This window comes from Salvelinus namaycush, chromosome 32, assembly GCF_016432855.1.
Source record: "Salvelinus namaycush isolate Seneca chromosome 32, SaNama_1.0, whole genome shotgun sequence".
In the NCBI taxonomy this organism is placed as follows: Eukaryota; Metazoa; Chordata; class Actinopteri; order Salmoniformes; family Salmonidae; genus Salvelinus; species Salvelinus namaycush.
The window spans coordinates 30,853,458-30,879,781 of NC_052338.1; the positions used below are offsets into that span (position 1 = coordinate 30,853,458).

The following is a 26,324-nucleotide window of genomic DNA, read 5'->3' on the forward strand; positions in this document are numbered from 1 at the left end:
TTGGTGGAGGAGGAATAATGGTCTGGGCTGTTTTTTATGGTTCAGACCCGTTAGTTCCAGTGAAGGGAAATCTTAATGCTACAGCATACAATGACATTATAGACAATTCTGTGCTTCCAACTGTGGCAACAGTTCGGGGAAGGCCCTTTCCTGTTTTAGTATGACAATGTCCCCGTGCACAAAGCGAGGTCCATACAGAAATGGTTTGTCAAGATCGGTGTGGAAGAACTTGACATCTTGACAGGCCTTCACAGAACCCTGACCTCAACCCTATCGAACACCTTTGGGATGAACTGGAATGCCGACTGCGAGCCAGGCCTAATCGCCCAACATCAGTGCACGACCTCACTAATGCTCGTAAGGCTGAATGGAAGCAAGTCCCCGCAGCAATGTTCCAACATCTACTGGAAGGCCTTCGCAAAAAATTGGAGGCTATCATAGCAGCAAAGGGGGGGACCAACTCCATATTAATGCCCATGATTTTGGAATGAGATGTTCAGGTGTCCACAAACTGTTGGTCATGCAGTGTAGTATAAGTGGGGTCTAGCAGTGCTTTGGATATTTCCCTTTCAGTTCCTCAGAATGTGTAGGCCTGCTGTGAAATGAAAGTGCTACCTACTGTAATACTTCTCCATCTTTTGGTCAGAGTAGGCCTAACACCATTTCCACCCAGATAAAAACCCAGATACAACTATTTTGCATGTATTAATGCTGCATATGAGCCTGTTTTACAGCTAACATGACAAACCAGACGTACAAACAATAAATGCAATACTGTTGCAAATAGCCAATCAATGTAGCAGCTTAAACGTATAAAAACACCATTCTCTTCTGAGAGCTTTCTTCATGAATAAAAAAAAACACATTTACTTGTTATATACTGTATGTTTTAATATTTTCCATTTATGGTCATAAAATATTTACATGCATACACAGGAAGCCAGACGAAATCTTATGGATGTATCTCAAATGACAACCGGTTCCCTATGCCTTCATAGTGCACTATTTTTGACCAGAGCCCTAAGTAGCGCACCACATAGGAGATAGGTGTGCCATTTGGGAGACAGTCACCACAATGAAAGACGATGGTAAGGAATTCTCTGCTGCTTGTTGAGAATGTATTGTCTCATTATTAGAGTGGGCTGAATGAGAGGGTGCTACGTCTCATTATTAAAGTGAGCTGAATGAGAGGGTGCTACGTCTCATTATTAGAGTGGGCTGAATGAGAGGGTGCTACGTCTCATTATTAGAGTGGGCTGAATGAGAGGCTGCTACGTCTCATTATTAGAGTGGGCTGAATGAGAGGCTGCTACGTCTCATTATTAGAGTGAGCTGAATGAGAGGCTGCTACGTCTCATTATTAGAGTGGGCTGAATGAGAGGGTGCTACGTCTCATTATTAGAGTGGGCTGAATGAGAGGCTGCTACGTCTCATTATTAGAGTGGGCTGAATGAGAGGGTGCTACGTCTCATTATTAGAGTGGGCTGAATGAGAGGGTGCTACGTCTCATTATTAGAGTGGGCTGAATGAGAGGGTGCTACGTCTCATTATTAGAGTGGGCTGAATGAGAGGGTGCTACATCTCATTATTAGAGTGGGCTGAATGAGAGGGTGCTACGTCTCATTATTAGAGTGGGCTGAATGAGAGGGTGCTACGTCTCATTATTAGAGTGGGCTGAATGAGAGGGTGCTACGTCTCATTATTAGAGTGGGCTGAATGAGAGAGTGCTACGTCTCATTATTAGAGTGGGCTGAATGAGAGGGTGCTACGTCTCATTATTAGAGTGGGCTGAATGAGAGGGTGCTACGTCTCATTATTAGAGTGGGCTGAATGAGAGGGTGCTACGTCTCATTATTAGAGTGGGCTGAATGAGAGGGTGCTACGTCTCATTATTAGAGTGGGCTGAATGAGAGGGTGCTACGTCTCAGTATTAGAGTGGGCTGAATGAGAGGGTGCTACGTCTCATTATTAGAGTGGGCTGAATGAGAGGCTGCTACGTCTCATTATTAGAGTGGGCTGAATGAGAGGGTGCTACGTCTCATTATTAGAGTGAGCTGAATGAGAGGGTGCTACGTCTCATTATTAAAGTGGGCTGAATGAGAGGGTGCTACGTCTCATTATTAGAGTGGGCTGAATGAGAGGGTGCTACGTCTCATTATTAGAGTGGGCTGAATGAGAGGGTGCTACGTCTCATTATTAGAGTGGGCTGAATGAGAAGGTGCTACGTCTCATTATTAGAGTGGGCTGAATGAGAGGGTGCTACGTCTCATTATTAGAGTGGGCTGAATGAGAGGGTGCTACGTCTCATTATTAGAGTGGGCTGAATGAGAGGGTGCTACGTCTCATTATTAGAGTGGGCTGAATGAGAGGGTGCTACGTCTCATTATTAGAGTGGGCTGAATGAGAGGGTGCTACGTCTCATTATTAGAGTGGGCTGAATGAGAGGGTGCCACGTCTCATTATTAGAGTGGGCTGAATGAGAGGGTGCTACGTCTCATTATTAGAGTGGGCTGAATGAGAGGGTGCTACGTCTCATTATTAGAGTGGGCTGAATGAGAGGCTGCTACGTCTCATTATTAGAGTGGGCTGAATGAGAGGGTGCTACGTCTCATTATTAGAGTGGGCTGAATGAGAGGGTGCTACGTCTCATTATTAGAGTGGGCTGAATGAGAGGGTGCTACGTCTCATTATTAGAGTGGGCTGAATGAGAGGGTGCTACGTCTCATTATTAGAGTGGGCTGAATGAGGGGGTGGTACGTCTCATTATTAGAGTGAGCTGAATGAGAGGGTGCTACGTCTCATTATTAAAGTGGGCTGAATGAGAGGGTGCTACGTCTCATTATTAGAGTGGGCTGAATGAGAGGGTGCTACGTCTCATTATTAGAGTGGGCTGAATGAGAGGGTGCTACGTCTCATTATTAGAGTGGGCTGAATGAGAGGGTGCTACGTCTCATTATTAGAGTGGGCTGAATGAGAGGGTGCTACGTCTCATTATTAGAGTGGGCTGAATGAGAGGGTGCTACGTCTCAGTATTAGAGTGGGCTGAAAGAGAGGGTGCTACGTCTCATTATTAGAGTGGGCTGAATGAGAGGCTGCTACGTCTCATTATTAGAGTGGGCTGAATAAGAGGGTGCTACGTCTCATTATTAGAGTGAGCTGAATGAGAGGGTGCTACGTCTCATTATTAAAGTGGGCTGAATGAGAGGGTGCTACGTCTCATTATTAGAGTGGGCTGAATGAGAGGGTGCTACGTCTCATTATTAGAGTGGGCTGAATGAGAGGGTGCTACGTCTCATTATTAGAGTGGGCTGAATGAGAAGGTGCTACGTCTCATTATTAGAGTGGGCTGAATGAGAGGGTGCTACGTCTCATTATTAGAGTGGGCTGAATGAGAGGGTGCTACGTCTCATTATTAGAGTGGGCTGAATGAGAGGGTGCTACGTCTCATTATTAGAGTGGGCTGAATGAGAGGGTGCTACGTCTCATTATTAGAGTGGGCTGAATGAGAGGGTGCTACGTCTCATTATTAGAGTGGGCTGAATGAGAGGGTGCTACGTCTCATTATTAGAGTGGGCTGAATGAGAGGGTGCCACGTCTCATTATTAGAGTGGGCTGAATGAGAGGGTGCTACGTCTCATTATTAGAGTGGGCTGAATGAGAGGGTGCTACGTCTCATTATTAGAGTGGGCTGAATGAGAGGCTGCTACGTCTCATTATTAGAGTGGGCTGAATGAGAGGGTGCTACGTCTCATTATTAGAGTGGGCTGAATGAGAGGGTGCTACGTCTCATTATTAGAGTGGGCTGAATGAGAGGGTGCTACGTCTCATTATTAGAGTGGGCTGAATGAGAGGGTGCTACGTCTCATTATTAGAGTGGGCTGAATGAGAGGGTGCTACGTCTCAGTATTAGAGTGGGCTGAATGAGAGGGTGCTACGTCTCATTATTAGAGTGGGCTGAATGAGAGGCTGCTACGTCTCATTATTAGAGTGGGCTGAATAAGAGGGTGCTACGTCTCATTATTAGAGTGAGCTGAATGAGAGGGTGCTACGTCTCATTATTAGAGTGGGCTGAATGAGAGGGTGCTACGTCTCATTATTAAAGTGGGCTGAATGAGAGGGTGCTACGTCTCATTATTAGAGTGGGCTGAATGAGAGGCTGCTACGTCTCATTATTAAAGTGAGCTGAATGAGAGGGTGCTACGTCTCATTATTAAAGTGAGCTGAATGAGAGGGTGCTACGTCTCATTATTAGAGTGGGCTGAATGAGAGGGTGCTACGTCTCATTATTAGAGTGGGCTGAATGAGAGGCTGCTACGTCTCATTATTAGAGTGGGCTGAATGAGAGGCTGCTACGTCTCATTATTAGAGTGAGCTGAATGAGAGGCTGCTACGTCTCATTATTAGAGTGGGCTGAATGAGAGGGTGCTACGTCTCATTATTAGAGTGGGCTGAATGAGAGGGCTGCTACGTCTCATTATTAGAGTGGGCTGAATGAGAGGGTGCTACGTCTCATTATTAGAGTGGGCTGAATGAGAGGGTGCTACGTCTCATTATTAGAGTGGGCTGAATGAGAGGGTGCTACGTCTCATTATTAGAGTGGGCTGAATGAGAGGGTGCTACGTCTCATTATTAGAGTGGGCTGAATGAGAGGGTGCTACGTCTCATTATTAGAGTGGGCTGAATGAGAGGGTGCTACGTCTCATTATTAGAGTGGGCTGAATGAGAGGCTGCTACGTCTCATTATTAGAGTGGGCTGAATGAGAGGGTGCTACGTCTCATTATTAGAGTGGGCTGAATGAGAGGGTGCTACGTCTCATTATTAGAGTGGGCTGAATGAGAGGGTGCTACGTCTCATTATTAGAGTGGGCTGAATGAGAGGGTGCTACGTCTCATTATTAGAGTGGGCTGAATGAGAGGGGTGGCTACGTCTCATTATTAGAGTGAGCTGAATGAGAGGGTGCTACGTCTCATTATTAAAGTGGGCTGAATGAGAGGGTGCTACGTCTCATTATTAGAGTGGGCTGAATGAGAGGGTGCTACGTCTCATTATTAGAGTGGGCTGAATGAGAGGGTGCTACGTCTCATTATTAGAGTGGGCTGAATGAGAGGGTGCTACGTCTCATTATTAGAGTGGGCTGAATGAGAGGGTGCTACGTCTCATTATTAGAGTGGGCTGAATGAGAGGGTGCTACGTCTCATTATTAGAGTGGGCTGAATGAGAGGGTGCTACGTCTCATTATTAGAGTGGGCTGAATGAGAGGCTGCTACGTCTCATTATTAGAGTGGGCTGAATGAGAGGGTGCTACGTCTCATTATTAGAGTGGGCTGAATGAGAGGGTGCTACGTCTCATTATTAGAGTGGGCTGAATGAGAGGGTGCTACGTCTCATTATTAGAGTGGGCTGAATGAGAGGGTGCTACGTCTCATTATTAGAGTGGGCTGAATGAGAGGGTGCTACGTCTCATTATTAGAGTGGGCTGAATGAGAGGGTGCTACGTCTCATTATTAGAGTGGGCTGAATGAGAGGGTGCTACGTCTCATTATTAGAGTGGGCTGAATGAGAGGGTGCTACGTCTCATTATTAGAGTGGGCTGAATGAGAGGGTGCTACGTCTCATTATTAGAGTGGGCTGAATGAGAGGGTGCTACGTCTCATTATTAGAGTGGGCTGAATGAGAGGGTGCTACGTCTCATTATTAGAGTGGGCTGAATGAGAGGGTGCTACGTCTCATTATTAGAGTGGGCTGAATGAGAGGGTGCTACGTCTCATTATTAGAGTGGGCTGAATGAGAGGGTGCCACGTCTCATTATTAGAGTGGGCTGAATGAGAGGGTGCTACGTCTCATTATTAGAGTGGGCTGAATGAGAGGGTGCTACGTCTCATTATTAGAGTGGGCTGAATGAGAGGCTGCTACGTCTCATTATTAGAGTGGGCTGAATGAGAGGGTGCTACGTCTCATTATTAGAGTGGGCTGAATGAGAGGGTGCTACGTCTCATTATTAGAGTGGGCTGAATGAGAGGGTGCTACGTCTCATTATTAGAGTGGGCTGAATGAGAGGGTGCTACGTCTCATTATTAGAGTGGGCTGAATGAGAGGGTGCTACGTCTCAGTATTAGAGTGGGCTGAATGAGAGGGTGCTACGTCTCATTATTAGAGTGGGCTGAATGAGAGGCTGCTACGTCTCATTATTAGAGTGGGCTGAATAAGAGGGTGCTACGTCTCATTATTAGAGTGAGCTGAATGAGAGGGTGCTACGTCTCATTATTAAAGTGGGCTGAATGAGAGGGTGCTACGTCTCATTATTAGAGTGGGCTGAATGAGAGGGTGCTACGTCTCATTATTAGAGTGGGCTGAATGAGAGGGTGCTACGTCTCATTATTAGAGTGGGCTGAATGAGAAGGTGCTACGTCTCATTATTAGAGTGGGCTGAATGAGAGGGTGCTACGTCTCATTATTAGAGTGGGCTGAATGAGAGGGTGCTACGTCTCATTATTAGAGTGGGCTGAATGAGAGGGTGCTACGTCTCATTATTAGAGTGGGCTGAATGAGAGGGTGCTACGTCTCATTATTAGAGTGGGCTGAATGAGAGGGTGCTACGTCTCATTATTAGAGTGGGCTGAATGAGAGGGTGCCACGTCTCATTATTAGAGTGGGCTGAATGAGATTGTGCTACGTCTCATTATTAGAGTGGGCTGAATGAGAGGGTGCTACGTCTCATTATTAGAGTGGGCTGAATGAGAGGCTGCTACGTCTCATTATTAGAGTGGGCTGAATGAGAGGTTGCAACGTCTCATTATTAGATTGGGCTGAATGAGAGGGTGCTACGTCTCATTATTAGAGTGGGCTGAATGAGAGGGTGCTACGTCTCATTATTAGAGTGGGCTGAATGAGAGGGTGCTACGTCTCATTATTAGAGTGGGCTGAATGAGGGGGTGGTACGTCTCATTATTAGAGTGAGCTGAATGAGAGGGTGCTACGTCTCATTATTAAAGTGGGCTGAATGAGAGGGTGCTACGTCTCATTATTAGAGTGGGCTGAATGAGAGGGTGCTACGTCTCATTATTAGAGTGGGCTGAATGAGAGGGTGCTACGTCTCATTATTAGAGTGGGCTGAATGAGAGGGTGCTACGTCTCATTATTAGAGTGGGCTGAATGAGAGGGTGCTACGTCTCATTATTAGAGTGGGCTGAATGAGAGGGTGCTACGTCTCAGTATTAGAGTGGGCTGAATGAGAGGGTGCTACGTCTCATTATTAGAGTGGGCTGAATGAGAGGCTGCTACGTCTCATTATTAGAGTGGGCTGAATGAGAGGGTGCTACGTCTCATTATTAGAGTGGGCTGAATGAGAGGGTGCTACGTCTCATTATTAGAGTGGGCTGAATGAGAGGCTGCTACGTCTCATTATTAGAGTGGGCTGAATGAGAGGGTGCTACGTCTCATTATTAGAGTGGGCTGAATGAGAGGGTGCTACGTCTCATTATTAGAGTGGGCTGAATGAGAGGGTGCTACGTCTCATTATTAGAGTGGGCTGAATGAGAGGGTGCTACGTCTCATTATTAGAGTGGGCTGAATGAGAGGGTGCTACGTCTCAGTATTAGAGTGGGCTGAATGAGAGGGTGCTACGTCTCATTATTAGAGTGGGCTGAATGAGAGGCTGCTACGTCTCATTATTAGAGTGGGCTGAATAAGAGGGTGCTACGTCTCATTATTAGAGTGAGCTGAATGAGAGGGTGCTACGTCTCATTATTAAAGTGGGCTGAATGAGAGGGTGCTACGTCTCATTATTAGAGTGGGCTGAATGAGAGGGTGCTACGTCTCATTATTAGAGTGGGCTGAATGAGAGGGTGCTACGTCTCATTATTAGAGTGGGCTGAATGAGAAGGTGCTACGTCTCATTATTAGAGTGGGCTGAATGAGAGGGTGCTACGTCTCATTATTAGAGTGGGCTGAATGAGAGGGTGCTACGTCTCATTATTAGAGTGGGCTGAATGAGAGGGTGCTACGTCTCATTATTAGAGTGGGCTGAATGAGAGGGTGCTACGTCTCATTATTAGAGTGGGCTGAATGAGAGGGTGCTACGTCTCATTATTAGAGTGGGCTGAATGAGAGGGTGCCACGTCTCATTATTAGAGTGGGCTGAATGAGAGGGTGCTACGTCTCATTATTAGAGTGGGCTGAATGAGAGGCTGCTACGTCTCATTATTAGAGTGGGCTGAATGAGAGGGTGCTACGTCTCATTATTAGAGTGGGCTGAATGAGAGGGTGCTACGTCTCATTATTAGAGTGGGCTGAATGAGAGGGTGCCACGTCTCATTATTAGAGTGGGCTGAATGAGAGGGTGCTACGTCTCATTATTAGAGTGGGCTGAATGAGAGGGTGCTACGTCTCATTATTAGAGTGGGCTGAATGAGAGGCTGCTACGTCTCATTATTAGAGTGGGCTGAATGAGAGGTTGCAACGTCTCATTATTAGATTGGGCTGAATGAGAGGGTGCTACGTCTCATTATTAGAGTGGGCTGAATGAGAGGGTGCTACGTCTCATTATTAGAGTGGGCTGAATGAGAGGGTGCTACGTCTCATTATTAGAGTGGGCTGAATGAGGGGGTGGTACGTCTCATTATTAGAGTGAGCTGAATGAGAGGGTGCTACGTCTCATTATTAAAGTGGGCTGAATGAGAGGGTGCTACGTCTCATTATTAGAGTGGGCTGAATGAGAGGGTGCTACGTCTCATTATTAGAGTGGGCTGAATGAGAGGGTGCTACGTCTCATTATTAGAGTGGGCTGAATGAGAGGGTGCTACGTCTCATTATTAGAGTGGGCTGAATGAGAGGGTGCTACGTCTCATTATTAGAGTGGGCTGAATGAGAGGGTGCTACGTCTCATTATTAGAGTGGGCTGAATGAGAGGGTGCTACGTCTCATTATTAGAGTGGGCTGAATGAGAGGGTGCTACGTCTCATTATTAGAGTGGGCTGAATGAGGGGGTGGTACGTCTCATTATTAGAGTGAGCTGAATGAGAGGGTGCTACGTCTCATTATTAAAGTGGGCTGAATGAGAGGGTGCTACGTCTCATTATTAGAGTGGGCTGAATGAGAGGGTGCTACGTCTCATTATTAGAGTGGGCTGAATGAGAGGGTGCTACGTCTCATTATTAGAGTGGGCTGAATGAGAGGGTGCTACGTCTCATTATTAGAGTGGGCTGAATGAGAGGGTGCTACGTCTCATTATTAGAGTGGGCTGAATGAGAGGGTGCTACGTCTCATTATTAGAGTGAGCTCGATACTATGGTGACCTTCTCTCCATGCCCGGGCCCCCCACCCGCACCCCCCCCCCCCACCCCCCCCACCTCCCCCTAACCCACTCACCTGTCAGAGCGTGTGTGTGTGTGTGTGTGTGTGTGTGTGTGTGTGTGTGTGTTTGGTACCGCTGGTTTTGAGATTCGGCGCTACCGCTCCTCTCTGACAGACCGTTTGTTATGGTGTTTGTAGCGACACCATTATGTTTTACTGACAGCATTCCCCTGCTACATGAACTAATCTGGAATCTGGACGGAAGAACACGTATCACGTTATTTCAAGTTAATCACAAAGACAATTACGCTATAAAATGTGTGTAAATGTAGTGTGTTGGGAAGGCACCACCTCTCTTACTGAAATGTATATCATCTTTAATGCACATTTATCAATTGTGGCTAATATAATGGGACCAGTCCTTTCTCTCCTTATTGAATATCATTCATGAATCTAATATCAGTCAACCTGGGTGCTGGATTTGTCGTCAACAAGCTTATACAAACTCAAAACATGTTTAATGAAATATGCACTCACTCACTCTGCGTACAACAATAATGTGCAATATTGAGATAACAGAGAAATGGGATGGAAAATAAGCTACTATCAGTGTTTTCCTGTCGAATGTAGATATCATCAATGCAATAGCTAGTTATTCACAGTCAGAATTGACTCGGTTAGTCTGAAAATAAACACCACACAACAATATTCATTCGGATATTAATTAATTGTCTTTTTAAAAATAAAAGTAGCAGCTTTAACCTTCATGTTTTAAAAAGCTTTAAAACACCACAATGTACCATATTAATAAAATGACAGAACAAAATAACCAATGGGTTGGTGTCCTGTTAATTAAACAGAATACAGAACCCAAAACATTTGTGAGCCACCATTCAATCACAAACGGTATCTTATCAACAATAGTTGGGTCACAGTCTGAGTGAGGGGCACACTTTTCCTATTGAATACCCTTCAAATGACACCATGGACTTACTGTACTGTAGGTCGTCTCATAGCCACTATAAACCAGTCCACATCACAGTCATACATACCACAAAATATACTTTACCATTCGCAAATTCATACAATAACTGTGTAATAAATGGATAAAATAGTTCTCTAACTATATACAGGCCTCGGTTGGCATGTCGTCACATGCTGCTGTAATAGTGCTAGTTAAAATATTCAAATTGTGCCCATGAAGGGGTAGATACACTGAGTGAACAAAACATTAGGAACACCTGCTCTTTCCATGGCATAGACTGACCAGGTGAAAGCTATGATCCCTTATTAATGTCACTTGTTAAATCCACTTCAATCAGTGTAGATGAAGGGGAGGAGACCGGTTTAGAAGGATTTTTAAGCCTTGAGACAATTGAGACATGGATTGTGTATATGTGCCATTATGAGGGTGAATGTGCAAGACAAAAAATGTAAGTGCCTTTGAACGGGGGTATGGTAGTAGGTGCCAGGCGCACCGGTTTGAGTGTGTCAAGAACTGCAACGCTGCTGGGTTTTTCACGCTCAACAGTTTCCTGTGTGTATCAAGAATGGTCCACCACCCACCTTGTAGAGTCCATGCCCCGACGAATTGAGGCTGTTCTGAGGGCAAAAAGAGGTGTAACTCAATACTAGGAAGGTATTCCTAATGTTTTGTCCACTCAGTGTATTTAGGATGAAGCTGCTATAAGCTCTGTACACAAGCTGTACCATAACGTTTTTGACACTTTGTGCTTTAGAATAATTTTCAAACATATTAATACAGACCGTACATTAGGGTAAGCAGAAACATAAACACTCTATTCAAACACATAATATACACCTTCATCAAATCAGATGCATTAACACACACAGTTTTGCTGTTGCATATTGTCACATTGAGAGAATACAAGTATTTTAAATACATTTTGAATCCTGTGGAGAAATATAAAAAAGAAAAACAACTGAGTTGAACAATTCTCACAAGATTTTAAGAAGAAATCAAAACATTGATAGATATGGTCTCACCATTGTTTGTCTTGTTTTTGAACAAATAAGTCCTTTTTAAAAAGTCACAATCATTTATGAGTACCTTGACTACTACTTTATTACCACGGCAACCCACTTCTTCTTCTCTTTATCCCATGTACAGAACAAAAGCTCTTAAAGTTTCCCTCATAAACAAACGCCCTTCCTGATATCCTTTAAATCACACAATGATCCATCATCTTGAAATAAATAGGAATTTGATCAAACGGTTGACATGTGAAATGTTTTTAAAATGCTTTAGAAACTAAAACAAGCCGTTCTATTTCGAGTTTAGATGTCTAAACTTGCTGCTAGATGCCTGACTTGCTGCTACTTATTTTTTCAATAGTATGTAAGTACACATATCTCACATATTTCTCATATCTCTCATCTCTCATATCGCCCATATCTCTGATATCTGTCATATCTATCATAGATCTCATATCTCTCATATCTCACATATCTATCATATCTCTCATATCGCCCATATCTCTCATATCTCTCATATCTCACATATCTATCATATCTCTCATATCGCCCATATCTCTCATATCGCCCATATCTCTCATATCGCCCATATCTCTCATATCGCCCATATCTCTCATATCGCCCATATCTGTCATATCTCTCATATCGCCCATATCTCTGATATCTGTCATATCTCGCATATCGCCCACATCTCTCATATCGCCCATATCTGTCATATCTCGCATGAATTTCTGAATGAAACGGGGCACTAGGAAGGAAGAACGGAGGATATAAAAAGTGCCACTACATTGTGGGGAAACCTTTAACTCATACCTTTATAGAACGACATTATGGCACAAAGACTCAGTGGTTTTCAATCAAAAGGCACTGACAAATGTAACTGGCCAGTCAGCTTCTCACCAGCCTTATAACATCAACTCAATTTGTAATGACTGGTTATAAATGCCTAGGAATGGATCACTCTGTAGTCTGATAAAGTGATTATGATGGTGATGGATAATCTAGTGCATTTAATTCATGTCCTTTCCCTTCCCTTCCCACATTGACAGCAGTCGATGATAACAAAGAGGACGGAGGCCAATCACTTGACAATGGCCGGTGATTTCATAGTTCAGATATCAATGAAATGACAGCACCCTGCGTACATTGTAATTTAAGGGCACCATGAATGGACGAGGGCGAGTTAAGATTATAGTTCAATCAGATAACCTTGGGCGGTGGGCGCACCCAAACTGCACTGAGGGGGCAGTGAGCGGAAACCCTGAATTGGTGATAGATGGTAGGGTTGAAGGTTGTAGTTCAGAACCATGTGGTGGTGTCCCTCACATCAGGGCTGCTGGTTGTGGGTGAGACTAGGAGTTAGGCTAACGGCTGGGGTTGAGGCTAGGAGTTAGGCTAACGGCTGGGGTTGAGGCTAGGAGTTAGGCTAACGGCTGGGGTTGAGGCTAGGAGTTAGGCTAACGGCTGGGGTTGAGGCTAGGAGTTAGGCTAACGGCTGGGGTTGAGGCTAGGAGTTAGGCTAACGGCTGGGGTTGAGGCTAGGAGTTAGGCTAACGGCTGGGGTTGAGGCTAGGAGTTAGGCTAACGGCTGGGGTTGAGACTAGGAGTTAGGCTAACGGCTGGGGTTGAGAGTGAGGCTAGGAGTTAGGCTAACGGCTGGGGTTGAGGCTAGGAGTTAGGCTAATGGCTGGGGGTGAGACTAGGAGTTAGGCTAACGGCTGGGGTTGAGGCTAGGAGTTAGGCTAACGGCTGGGGTTGAGGCTAGGAGTTAGGCTAATGGCTGGGGGTGAGACTAGGAGTTAGGCTAACGGCTGGGGTTGAGGCTAGGAGTTAGGCTAACGGCTGGGGTTGAGGCTAGGAGTTAGGCTAATGGCTGGGGGTGAGACTAGGAGTTAGGCTAACGGCTGGGGTTGAGGCTAGGAGTTAGGCTAACGGCTGGGGTTGAGGCTAGGAGTTAGGCTAACGGCTGGGGTTGAGGCTAGGAGTTAGGCTAACGGCTGGGGTTGAGGCTAGGAGTTAGGCTAACGGCTGGGGTTGAGGCTAGGAGTTAGGCTAACGGCTGGGGTTGAGGCTAGGAGTTAGGCTAACGGCTGGGGTTGAGGCTAGGAGTTAGGCTAACGGCTGGGGTTGAGGCTAGGAGTTAGGCTAACGGCTGGGGTTGAGGCTAGGAGTTAGGCTAACGGCTGGGGTTGAGGCTAGGAGTTAGGCTAACGGCTGGGGTTGAGGCTAGGAGTTAGGCTAACGGCTGGGGTTGAGAGTGAGACTAGGAGTTAGGCTAACGGCTGGGGTTGAGAGTGAGGCTAGGAGTTAGGCTAATGGCTGGGGTTGAGAGTGAGACTAGGAGTTAGGCTAATGGCTGGGGTTGAGGGTGAGGCTAGGAGTTAGGCTAACGGCTGGGGTTGAGAGTGAGGCTAGGAGTTAGGCTAATGGCTGGGGTTGAGAGTGAGACTAGGAGTTAGGCTAATGGCTGGGGTTGAGAGTGAGGCTAGGAGTTAGGCTAATGGCTGGGGTTGAGAGTGAGACTAGGAGTTAGGCTAATGGCTGGGGTTGAGGGTGAGGCTAGGAGTTAGGCTAATGGCTGGGGTTGAGGGTAGGAGTTAGGCTAACGGCTGTGGTTGAGAGTGAGGCTAGGAGTTAGGCTAATGGCTGGGGTTGAGAGTGAGGCTAGGAGTTAGGCTAATGGCTGGGGTTGAGAGTGAGGCTAGGAGTTAGGCTAATGGCTGGGGTTGAGAGTGAGGCTAGGAGTTAGGCTAATGGCTGGGGTTGAGAGTGAGACTAGGAGTTAGGCTAATGGCTGGGGTTGAGAGTGAGAGTGAGGCTAGGAGTTAGGCTAATGGCTGTGGTTGAGGGTGAGGCTAGGAGTTAGGCTAATAGCTGGGGTTGAGAGTGAGACTAGGAGTTAGGCTAATGGCTGGGGTTGAGGGTGAGGCTAGGAGTTAGGCTAATGGCTGGGGTTGTGGGTGAGACTAGGAGTTAGGCTAATGGCTGGGGTTGAGGCTAGGAGTTAGGCTAATGGCTGGGGTTGAGAGTGAGGCTAGGAGTTAGGCTAATGGCTGGGGTTGAGAGTGAGGCTAGGAGTTAGGCTAATGGCTGGGGTTGAGAGTGAGGCTAGGAGTTAGGCTAATGGCTGGGGTTGAGAGTGAGGCTAGGAGTTAGGCTAATGGCTGGGGTTGAGAGTGAGGCTAGGAGTTAGGCTAACGGCTGGGGTTGAGAGTGAGAGTGAGGCTAGGAGTTAGGCTAATGGCTGGGGTTGAGGCTAGGAGTTGGGCTAATGGCTGGGGTTGAGGCTAGGAGTTAGGCTAATGGCTGGGGTTGAGGCTAGGAGTTAGGCTAATGGCTGGGGTTGAGAGTGAGGTTAGGAGTTAGGCTAACGGCTGGGGTTGAGGGTGAGGTTAGGAGTTAGGCTAACGGCTGGGGTTGAGAGTGAGGCTAGGAGTTAGGCTAATGGCTGGGGTTGAGAGTGAGGTTAGGAGTTAGGCTAATGGCTGGGTTTGAGAGTGAGGCTAGGAGTTAGGCTAATGGCTGTGGTTGAGGGTGAGGTTAGGAGTTAGGCTAACGGCTGTGGTTGAGGGTGAGGCTAGGAGTTAGGCTAACGGCTGGGGTTGAGGGTGAGGTTAGGAGTTAGGCTAATGGCTGTGGTTGAGGGTGAGGCTAGGAGTTAGGCTAATGGCTGTGGTTGAGGGTGAGGCTAGGAGTTAGGCTAATGGCTGGGTTTGAGAGTGAGGCTAGGAGTTAGGCTAATGGCTGTGGTTGAGGGTGAGGTTAGGAGTTAGGCTAACGGCTGTGGTTGAGGGTGAGGCTAGGAGTTAGGCTAACGGCTGGGGTTGAGGGTGAGGTTAGGAGTTAGGCTAACGGCTGGGGTTGAGGGTGAGGCTAGGAGTTAGGCTAATGGCTGGGGTTGAGGCTAGGAGTTAGGCTAATGGCTGGGGTTGAGGGTGAGGCTAGGAGTTAGGCTAATGGCTGGGGTTGGGGGTGAGGCTAGGAGTGAGGTTAATGGCTGGGATGGGGTTGAGGCTAGAAGTGAGAGTAATGGCTGGGGTTGAGGGTGAGGCTAGGAGTGAGGTTAATGGCTGGGGTTGAGGGTGAGGCCCCAGAGACTCAGGCTTTAGGGCCCATAGGCAGTCAGAGACGGGAGCTCTCCCTGTTCAACCCAAGGGCCAGCTCACCTACACTCTCATAGTCTGGCTCCTGAACCTGGTTCCCCAGCCCCAAGTCCTCTCCACTGTCAGTCTTAGGGATGTGGATGATCTCGTAGCCAGGCTCGATGCTCTCTGTGGGGGGTCCCTGGGGGTCTGACTCCCCCTCTCTGGGCTGGGGGTAGATGTCACTGACGGTAGCATAGAGATCACTGGAGGAATACTCGGGGACCAGACCCTTGATATCAGCAATGCTGCTGTAGTCACTCTCCTTCTCCTCCACATCTAGACCTGGCTTCCCCACCATGGAGTACATGTCTGACAGCTGGAGAGAGAGAGAGAGAGAGGGGAGAGAGGGGAGAGAGGGGGGGGGGGTGCAGTCAGTGTGAACATCAAAGGCCTTTGTTTTATTTAGGTGACGTCACAGTGAGACTGACATATCTAATAACCAGGTGAGATCACATTGAGACTGACATATCTAATAACCAGGTGAGGTCACAGTGAGACTGACATATCTAATAACCAGGTGAGATCACATTGAGACTGACATATCTAATCACCAGGTGAGGTCACAGTGAGACTGACATATCTCATCACCAGGTGAGATCACATTGAGACTGACATATCTAATAACCAGGTGACGTCACAGTGAGACTGACATATCTAATAACCAGGTGAGGTCACAGTGAGACTGACATATCTAATAACCAGGTGAGGTCACAGTGAGACTGACATATCTAATCACCAGGTGAGGTCACAGTGAGACTGACATATCTAACAACCAGGTGAGGTCACAGTGAGACTGACATATCTAATAACCAGGTGAGGTCACAGTGAGACTGACATATCTAATCACCAGGTGAGGTCACAGTGAGACTGACATATCTAATAACCAGGTGAGATCACAGTGAGACTGACATATCTAATAACCAGGTGAGGTCACAGTGAGACTGACATATCTCATCACCAGGTGAGGTCACAGTGAGACTGACATATCTAATAACCAGGTGAGGTCACAGTGAGACTGACATATCTAATAACCAGGTGAGGTCACAGTGAGACTGACATATCTTATAACCAGGTGAGGTCACAGTGAGACTGACATATCTAATAACCAGGTGAGGTCACAGTGAGACTGACATATCTTATAACCAGGTGAGGTCACAGTGAGACTGACATATCTAATAACCAGGTGAGGTCACAGTGAGACTGACATCTCTGTTACAAGTGATCCATATACTTTATAAGCATCAATAGGGGAATGAGAACAGGATAGGGAGTTCAGTGGAGAGCCACCATCTTACCTCGCTCTCTGACACCACGGGGTTGTCTCGCCACGGTGAGGTAGACAGCGGAAAGTCTAACTGTATAGAGAGGAAAACAAAAACTCACATTCAGACTTTACAGCTCATTAACACTCGTCATAAAAACAATGTGCTGTGTTGTGGTTGTGCATACAGTACTTAACACATTTGAGTTGAGCAGGTGTATATTATTTAGTCAATCCTTTAGCAGTGTTCTTGTATATAGCTGCTATATCCTGTCCCTTATGACCGGTGGAGAGAGTCATTCATCAACAACACATCGCTGACAGACATGAAGAACACCTCTCTGTGGTGTCTAAAGACAACGTCAATATCAGAGATGGTGACTGGCTAGCTGCTACTTCACGTCTCATAGAGGTTGGCGGTACTGTGAGGATGGAGCCTGTTTTAAAATCCATCTTTCACTTGGTCAAGGACATACTGTATGAGGACATATAAGACGTAAATCTTTACACAGGCGTTGGTGGGGACTTTGTTTCTACCTCAGAGGGCACTGAATCGATACGATTACTCTACGGATGCACATTGTCAAAACTCAACAGATTTGCTTTTATTTTTTTGGCTTAATTAGCGAACCAATTCATTTGATTGCCTTGGAGCGCAGCGGTGTGGAATCATGAAGACAAGCTCTTGCCCCTGTCATCAACGAGCCTCCATGTGTCTCTCGTAATGTTAGTCTGTTCTAATTCAGTGTCCCTAAAGTCTTTGTCCACGTGGCTTTACAAATTAAAGTGCCAGTACAGTTAAGTACTGTAAGTAGTTTCATGACTACAACCAGGAATTGTTCCTGACTACAACCAGGAGCTGTTCCTGACTACAACCAGGAGCTGTTCCTGACTACAACCAGGAGCTGTTCCTGACTACAACCAGGAGTTGTTCCTGACTACAACCAGGAGTTGTTCCTGACTACAACCAGGAGTTGTTCCTGACTACAACCAGGAGTTGTTCCTGACTACAACCAGGAATTGTTCCTGACTACAACCAGGAATTGTTCCTGACTACACCACTTGACCAGAAGAAGACTGGTTCCTAGATATGGCAGTCAGGTCATTTTTCCTGACCATACTATAGCTGAAACTAGGGACCAGAGTGGTTCTTTGTCAAGTCACTTTCATGCTCAAACAGACAAACTGAAATGGTCCACCCAGACAGACAGTGTGGTGAAGAAGGCGCAACAGCGCCTCTTCAACCTCAGGAGGCTGAAGAAATTTGGCTTGTCACCCAAAACCCTGACAAACTTTTACAGATGCACAATCGAGAGCATCCTGTCAGGCTGTATCACCGCCTGGTACGGCAACTGCACCGCCCTCAACCGCTAGGCTCTCCAGAGGGTAGTGAGGTCTGCACAACGCATCACCGGGGGCAAACTACCTGCCCTCCAGGACACCTTCACCACCCGATGTCACAGGAAGGCCAAAAAGATCATCAAGGACAACAACCACCCGAGCCACTGTCTGTTCACCCCACTACCATCCAGAAGGCGAGGTCAGTACAGGTGCATCAAAGCTGGAACAGAGAGACTGAAAAACAGCTTCTATCTCAAGGCCATCAGATTGCTAAACAGCAATCACTAACTCAGAGAGGTTGCTGCCTACACTGAGACCCAATCACTGGCCACTTTAATAAATGGATCACTAGCCACTTTAAACAATACCACTTTAAATAATGCCACTTTAATAATGTTTACATATCTTACATTACTCATCATATGTATATACTGTATTTTATACCATCTATTGCACCTTGCCTATGCCGCTCGGCCATCGTTCATCCATATATTTCTCATTCACCCCTTTAGATTTGTGTGTATTAGGTAGTTGTCGGGGAATTGTTAGATTACTTGTTAGATATTACCGCTCTGTCGAAACTAGAAGCACAAGCATTTTGCTACACTCGCATTAACATCTGCTAACCATGTGTACGTGACCAATACAATTTGATGTGATTTCCTCAGGAAAAACTGTGTGAAAATGATGCATGTTAAGATGGTCCTTGACTCAGTTAATATGTGCTATTGATGAGAATGTATCAAGGTAGTTAGGGGTAAGGACTGACATGTCCTATTGATGAGAATGTATCAAGGTAGTTAGGGGTATGGACTGACATGTCCTATTGATGAGAATGTATCAAGGTAGTTAGGGGTATGGACTGACATGTCCTATTGATGAGAATGTATCTGTCACGTTCCTGACCTGTTTTCTGTTGTTTGGTATGTGTTTATTGGTCAGGGCGTGAGTTTTGGGTGGGCAGTCTATGTTTTCTGTTTCTATGTTGGTTTTGGGGTTGCCTGGTATGGCTCTCAATTAGAGGCAGGTGTTTGACGTTTCCTCTGATTGAGAGTCATATTAAGGTAGGTTGTTCTCACTGTTTGTTTGTGGGTGATTGTCGTCCGTGTCTGTGTCTGCGCACCACACGGGACTGTAGCGTTTGTTCGTTCGTTTGTTATAGTCTGTACCTGTTCCTACGTGCTTCGTGTTATATGTAAGTTTTCATGGTTTAGGTCAGTCTACATTCGTTTTTGTTATTTTGTAATACTTCCAAGTGTTTGTTTTCGTGTTTCGTCGTTTGCTGTAATAAATCATTATGTATTCACAACCCGCTGCACTTTGGTCGAATCACTACTCCTCCTCTTCGTATGAAGAGGAGGAGGAATGCCGTTACAGAATCACCCACCAAACCCAGATCAAGCAGCGGGTTAACGGACAGCAACGACAGCAGCAGTGGGTCAAGGAGGATTGGACATGGGAAGAGATTCTTGACGGAGAGGGACCCTGGGCAGAGCCAGAGGAGTGTCGCCGTCCCAAGGCGGAGCTGGAGGCATCTAAAGCGGAGAGGCGACGATATGAGGAGGCAGCACGGAAGCAAGGCTGGAAGCCCGCAAGTACAACCCAAAAATTTCTTGGGGGGGGGGGGGGCTAAAGGGTAGTGTGGCGAAGTCAGGTAGGAGACCTGCGCCAACTTCCCGGGCTTACCGTGGAGAGCGAGAGTACGGGCAGACACCGTGTTACGCAGTAGAGCGCATGGTGTCTCCTGTACGTGTTCATAGCCCGGTGCGGGTTATTCCACCTCCCCGTACTAGCCGGGCTAGAGTGAGCATTGAGCGTGCCATGAAGCCGGCTCAACATATCTGGCCTCCAGTACGTCTCCTCGGGCCGGTGTACATGGCACCAGCCTTACGCATGGTGTCCCCGGTTCGCCAACACAGCCCAGTGCGGGTTATTCCACCTCCCCGCACTGGACGGGCTACGGGGAGCATGCAACCAGGTAAGGTTGGGCAGGCTCAGTGCTCAAAGGAGCCAGTACGCTTGCACGGTCCGGTATATCCGGCGCCACCTTCCCGCCCCAGCTCAGTACCACCAGTGCCTACACCAGGCTTCCAGTGCGTCTCCAGAGCCCTGTTCCTCCTCCACGCACTCTCCCTATGGTGCGTGTCTCCAGCCCAGTGCCTCCAGTTCCGGTACCACGCACCAGTCCTATAGTGCGCATCGAGAGTCCAGTGTGCCCTGTTCCTGCTCCCCGCACTAGCCTTGAGGTGCGTGTCTCCAGTCCGGTACCACCAGTTCCGGCACCACGCACCAGGCCTACTGTGCGCCTCAGCGGGTCAGAGTCGGCCGTCTGCCCAACGCCTTCTGCACTGCCTGTCTGCCCAGCTCCGTCTGAGCCATCCGTCTGCCCAGTGCCATCTGAGCCATCTGTCTGCCCAGCGCCGTCTGAGCCATCTGTCTGCCCAGCGCCGTCTGAGCCATCTGTCTGCCCAGCGCCTTCTGAGCCATCTGTCTGCCCAGCGCCTTCTGAGCCATCTGTCTGCCCAGCGCCTTCTGAGCCATCTGTCTGCCCAGCGCCTTCTGAGCCATCTGTCTGCCCAGCGCCTTCTGAGCCATCTGTCTGCCCAGCGCCTTCTGAGCCATCTGTCTGCCCAGCGCCTTCTGAGCCATCCGTCTGCCACGAGCCATTAGAGCCGCCCGTCTGTCCCGAGCCATTAGAGCCGTCCGTCAGTCAGGAGCCGCTAGAGCCGTCCGTCAGTCAGGAGCTGCCAGAGCCGCCAGCCAGTCAGGAGCTGCCAGAGCCGCCAGCCAGTCAGGAGCTGCCAGAGCCGCCAGCCAGTCAGGAGCTGCCAGAGCTGCCCTACAGTCATGAGCTGCCCTACAGTCATGAGCTGCCCTACAGTCATGAGCTGCCCTACAGTCATGAGCTGCCCTTCAGTCATAAGCTGCCCTCCAGTCATGAGCTGCCCTACAGTCATGAGCTGCCCTCCAGTCATGAGCTGCCCTCCAGTCATGAGCTGCCCTCCAGTCATGAGCTGCCCTCCAGTCATGAGCTGCCCTCCAGTCATGAGCTGCCACTCAGTCCGGAGCTGCCACTCAGTCCGGAGCTGCCACTCAGTCCGGAGCTGCCACTCAGTCCGGAGCTGCCACCCAGTCCGGAGCTGCCACTCAGTCCGGAGCTGCCATTAGTACAGAGTTGTCCCTAGGGGTAGTTAGGGGTATGGACTGACATGTCCTATTGATGAGAATGTATCAAGGTAGTTAGGGGTAAGGACTGACATGTCCTATTGATGAGAATGTATCAAGGTAGTTAGGGGTAAGGACTGACATGTCCTATTGATGAGAATGTATCAAGGTAGTTAGGGGTATGGACTGACATGTCCTATTGATGAGAATGTATCAAGGTAGTTAGGGGTAAGGACTGACATGTCCTATTGATGAGAATGTATCAAGGTAGTTAGGGGTACGGACTGATAGACAGGACATCTACTATGGCAGACTGATGATGGAGGACCGAATTCTAACATGCCAATGTGTCAGTCAGTCAGCCAGAGAATGTGTGTGGTTTGTGTGTGGTTCTAAAAAATAATCAATCTCTATCCCTTTGCTGACAGACAACTCCACAGTTGACATGCTGAATAGCAGTTTATCTAAGAGAATGGCCCCTTGTGAGCGCCACACTAGTGACTGGCAAGGTCAATTACATTTCCTCAGTGTAAATCAAAAGCTTCTAAGGCCACGGGTGACGCAAAGTCAAATTATTCCAGACAGCAGAACAGTCATTTCTGGTTATTATGGCTCAATAGCTGTGTTACAGAGCAGAAGAGCAGATTGCAGAGTGTTGAACAAAGCAAAATCATGTGTGTGTGTGTGTGTTTGCTGAGAGTCTAACTGAGGGAGAACCCAGCAGACTTAAACACACACACACACACACACACACACACACACACACACACACACACACACACACACACACACACACACACACACACACACACACACACACACACACACACACACACACACACACACACACACACACACACACACACACACCGAGCGTCATCCTTCATCTCTGCCAGGTTTGTCAGACTGACGGTGGGCAGCTGGATCTCACCAGGATTTTCCCCTCTCCTCATCTCATCTCCCTTCTCATCCCCTCCTCCACTCCTCTCCTCTCCACACTGCTTTGCATGCATTACCACACGCATTACCCTGTCGGTCTGACAAGACAAATCACCAGCCAACCCCAGTCACACCGACGCACCGCCACAGAGAATAAAGAACGTTACGGGTTAACCTTAAATAAGCCTCAGGGTGTCTGCAAATGTGTATCCAAGCGATTCCATTCATACATGTGTAATACGTGTAAAAGGAAAAGTGGGGGTAGAGGCGAAGAACAGAATTAATGCTGACTCCAGATTCTGACACTGGAGGACGGAACAGGCTTTGGGAGTGTAGGTAGCCCAGCCCAGCACAGCCCCGTGGTTGGTTCAGGTCCAACTGGGCTAGGCGTCACCTGCTGTCCAACGCAACACACTTATTACCGATTAGCTGATTGGCTGGACAGTTGGAGATTCAACATTTTCACTACTGATTAGCTGATTGGCTGGACGGCTGGAGCGTCAACATTTTCACTACTGATTAGCTGACTGGCTGGACGGCTGGAGTGTCAACATTTTCACTACTGATTAGCTGATTGGCTGGACGGCTGGAGCTGGCCTAGGACAGCGGCGAAAGGGGACAAGTCCAAGTCAAGACAGAGACAGATATGTGGTCTCAATATGTTTTCTCAATATGGGGTCTCAATATGGGGTCTCAATATGTGGTCTCAATCTGTGGTCTCAATATGGGGTCTCAATATGGGGTCTCAATATGTGGTCTCAATATGGGGTCTCAATATGTGGTCTCAATATGGGGTCTCAATATGTGGTCTCAATATGAGTTCTCAATATGGGGTCTCAATATGTGGTCTCAATATGTAGTCTCAATATGTGGTCTCAATATGGGGTCTCAATATGTGGTCTCAATATGTGGTCTCAATATGTGGTCTCAATATGTGGTCTCAATATGTAGTCTCAATATGTAGTCTCAATATGTAGTCTCAATATGTAGTCTCAATATGTAGTCTCAATATGTGGTCTCAATATGTAGTCTCAATATGTGGTCTCAATATGGGGTCTCAATATGTAGTCTCAATATGGGGTCTCAATATGTGGTCTCAATCTGGGGTCTCAATCTGGGGTCTCAATATGGGGTCTCAATATGGGGTCTCAATATGTGGTCTCAATATGTGGTCTCAATATGTGGTCTCAATATGTGCTCTAAATATGTGGTCTCAATATGGGGTCTCAATATGGGGTCTCAATATGTAGTCTCAATATGTGGTCTCAATATGTGGTCTCAATATGTGGTCTCAATATGTGCTCTCACTATGTGCTCTCACTATGTGCTCTCAATATGTGGTCTCAATATGGAGTCTCAATATGGAGTCTCAATATGGAGTCTCAATATGTAGTCTCAATATGTAGTCTCAATATGTAGTCTCAATATGTAGTCTCAATATGTAGTCTCAATATGTGGTCTCAATATGTGGTCTCAATATGTGGTCTCAATATGTGGTCTCAATATGTGGTCTCAATATGTGCTCTCAATATGTGCTCTCAATATGTGCTCTCAATATGTGCTCTCAATATGTGGTCTCAATATGAGGTCTTGAGACCGGACTCCAGTACTACAACTCTTCAACCTCTTCTCCTCCGCTTCATTTTTATGGCACTGTTCACTCTCTCTCCATCTCCATCTCTTCTTTCGCTCTCTCTCTTCCTCTCTTTGCTCTTTCTCTCTCTCTCCCTGCTCTTTCTCTCTACCTCATAATGCCGATCAGACACAGAGAGACGGAGAGACAGAGAGACAGAGAGACAGAGAGACAGAGAGACAGAGAGACAGAGAGACAGAGAGACAGAGAGACAGAGAGACAGAGAGACAGAGAGACAGAGAGACGCTCTTTCCATTGTTCTGCTTTCTACTCTAACTTGTGGCTCACAGCTGAATCAATACATCTAGTCAGGAATCAGTTGAGCTGTCTTTCTACTGTATAAGTACTGTATTTCACCCTCACAAACATAGTGTCATGACGTTTCCCTCTTTGGGTACAGCGAGCACCATCCCCCTCTCTCTGTCTCCTACACTCAGGCTGCTGCAACCTCAGGTCGTAAATTCCTGGAGGAGATTATCTCCTCATGGCCACAGTATAGAGAGAGAGGGAGTTTTCATAGAGAGAACAAAGGAATTTCTTCCACCTCACAGAACTGGAGGTCCGAACAGTATTTATGTTCTGGAGAACGTATAAAAGATCGGTGAAGAATCCAGCTACGAACTGGTCCGTTTGGTACAATTTTGTGAAACTCATGAGAGACAATACGGCCACATTACCATAAAAGATCGGTGAAGAATCCAGCTACGAACTGGTCCGTTTGGTACAATTTTGTGAAACTCATGAGAGACAATACGGCCACATTACCATAACTGGTAACTGGTAATGTGGCTATTGTTTATACAAGGCTATTGTTTATACAATAGCCTCAGATATGAGGCTTACATCTAATTGTTGTATAAGATGAATGAGGATGATACTGTTTGTGAAATTGTGTAATGTGATTTTGGACTGTTTAATGAAGGAAACTCCAATTCCCTTTGGAGTTTAACTAAATCAGAGAACCGCCCACGAGCACAGTTATGGTATTGCGTCCTGGGACAGGCCCTTTTCTGCTCTTCCGAATAAAACCCCAACCCGGGTTTTCTATCACCAGACCAGCTTACCTCGATAACGAGAGGGCCAAGGTTTGAGAGGAGACCATAAACCTGAGTATAAGCTAAGGTTTGAGTAGATGGCTGAATCTTTTAACCATACCACGTGGTTAAACTCTTAGCCTATCGATACCGACAGAATAAGAACAAGTCTTTGATATTAATTACTAGTCTGCAGCTAGCAATTCGGTATCATTGAACGCGAAGACCGACAACAGCCAAAACATCTATTCTATAACGACATGAATTAATGTCACTCTGAACTATCCATTCTAACCACGACAGAGAGAGAGAGAGAGGGCGGACAGACTCCCCAACAGAAACGAACTTCTCAACAGAGATCCCGACGACATACTGAGCGTAAATATATATATATTGCAGCTGTTCCCGAATGAGTGAGCGTTCATGTGAAAAGGATTAGCATTTCAATTGTTATGATTATCACTCTGTCTAACAAGCCGCCATGCCAGTTTAGCCCACTAGGGCACATCCGCTATCATTTCCTTGTAACCATATCTACTGTTTGTTATGCATTTCTGTGAGTACTTAGTTAGTAAATAAATATTTGAAGACAATTGATGTATGGATGACTCATAGTGAAGACTGGGTTCGTGCAGATAACCAACAATTTACGACGTTTGGAATGAGACTGACGTGAGGTAAATAATAATTCATTAATTCGAAGACTAATTGATCAGATATTAAACAAATATTATAACTTTGTAATCTGAATATTTTCCTTGGTGCCCCGACTTCCTAGTTAATTACAGTTACATGATTAATCAGTAATTAATCGCTTAATAATAATTACAGAGAGTTATTTGATAAAAAAGTATTCCGTTTTAATGATGCCAAAGACACGACAATACGTAGATAAACACGATCCTCACCTCTCCGTTTTGTAGCGCGGCCCCCAGTACCACCACCGCTCCTGCGTCCATCATGGTAGGCTGGTTGTCGTTCTCATCCAGCACCTTGTCAGGTACAGGCGGGGGTCTGTCCTCCTCCTCAGGCTCCTCTGTGGGGTTCACAGCAGCAGCGATGGTGGCTGAGCGCCTGGTCTCCAGGTCTGCACTGTAACGGCTCTTCTTGTTCAGATTCACTGAGGCGTACTCCACTCCCGCGCACAGGGGCCCCCGTTCTGGGGTGCCGGGGCTTAGGTGGCCGTTGTGGAGGGCTGGAGGGTTGTTGGGAGGTGGGAGGTGGTTGTGGGAAATTTCATTGTCATCAGGGCTGAGGGGGGACGTAGTACCGTGTCCGTTGGGTAGACCTGCAGCCATGCTTCCTGGATGGTCCTTCAACTCTTTGACTGTCTCGTACAGGGAGTCCTCAACGCTTACGTCCCGGGACGCCGTCAAGTCGCCACCTCTCTCCTTCACCACCTAGTTGAGTTGATTAAGACAGCTGTCTTATGAGGACTAGTCTTCCTGGGTCCATACAGTACAACCATACAAACACAAGTAAAATAAATACATAATAACATCAACAACAACAATCCCTA

The 26,324-nt window shown here is 47.0% G+C and overlaps 1 protein-coding gene across 2 annotated transcripts in view; it reads right to left on the bottom strand.

Moving 5' to 3' along the window:
• Positions 1 to 11,876: 11,876 nt before the first annotated feature.
• The window catches only part of LOC120027260 (phosphoprotein associated with glycosphingolipid-enriched microdomains 1-like), a 116,547-nt gene continuing 102,099 nt past the window's right edge, over positions 11,877 to 26,324 (bottom strand). For both annotated transcript variants that reach the window (XM_038972172.1, XM_038972171.1), the window contains exons 6-8: positions 25,714 to 26,205; positions 16,728 to 16,787; positions 11,877 to 15,748 (exon numbers count right to left, since the gene is read on the bottom strand). In XM_038972172.1, coding sequence (XP_038828100.1) covers positions 15,410 to 15,748; positions 16,728 to 16,787; positions 25,714 to 26,205 — 891 coding nt within the window. In that variant the 3' untranslated portion in view covers positions 11,877 to 15,409. The remainder of the gene's footprint in view (positions 15,749 to 16,727; positions 16,788 to 25,713; positions 26,206 to 26,324) is intronic.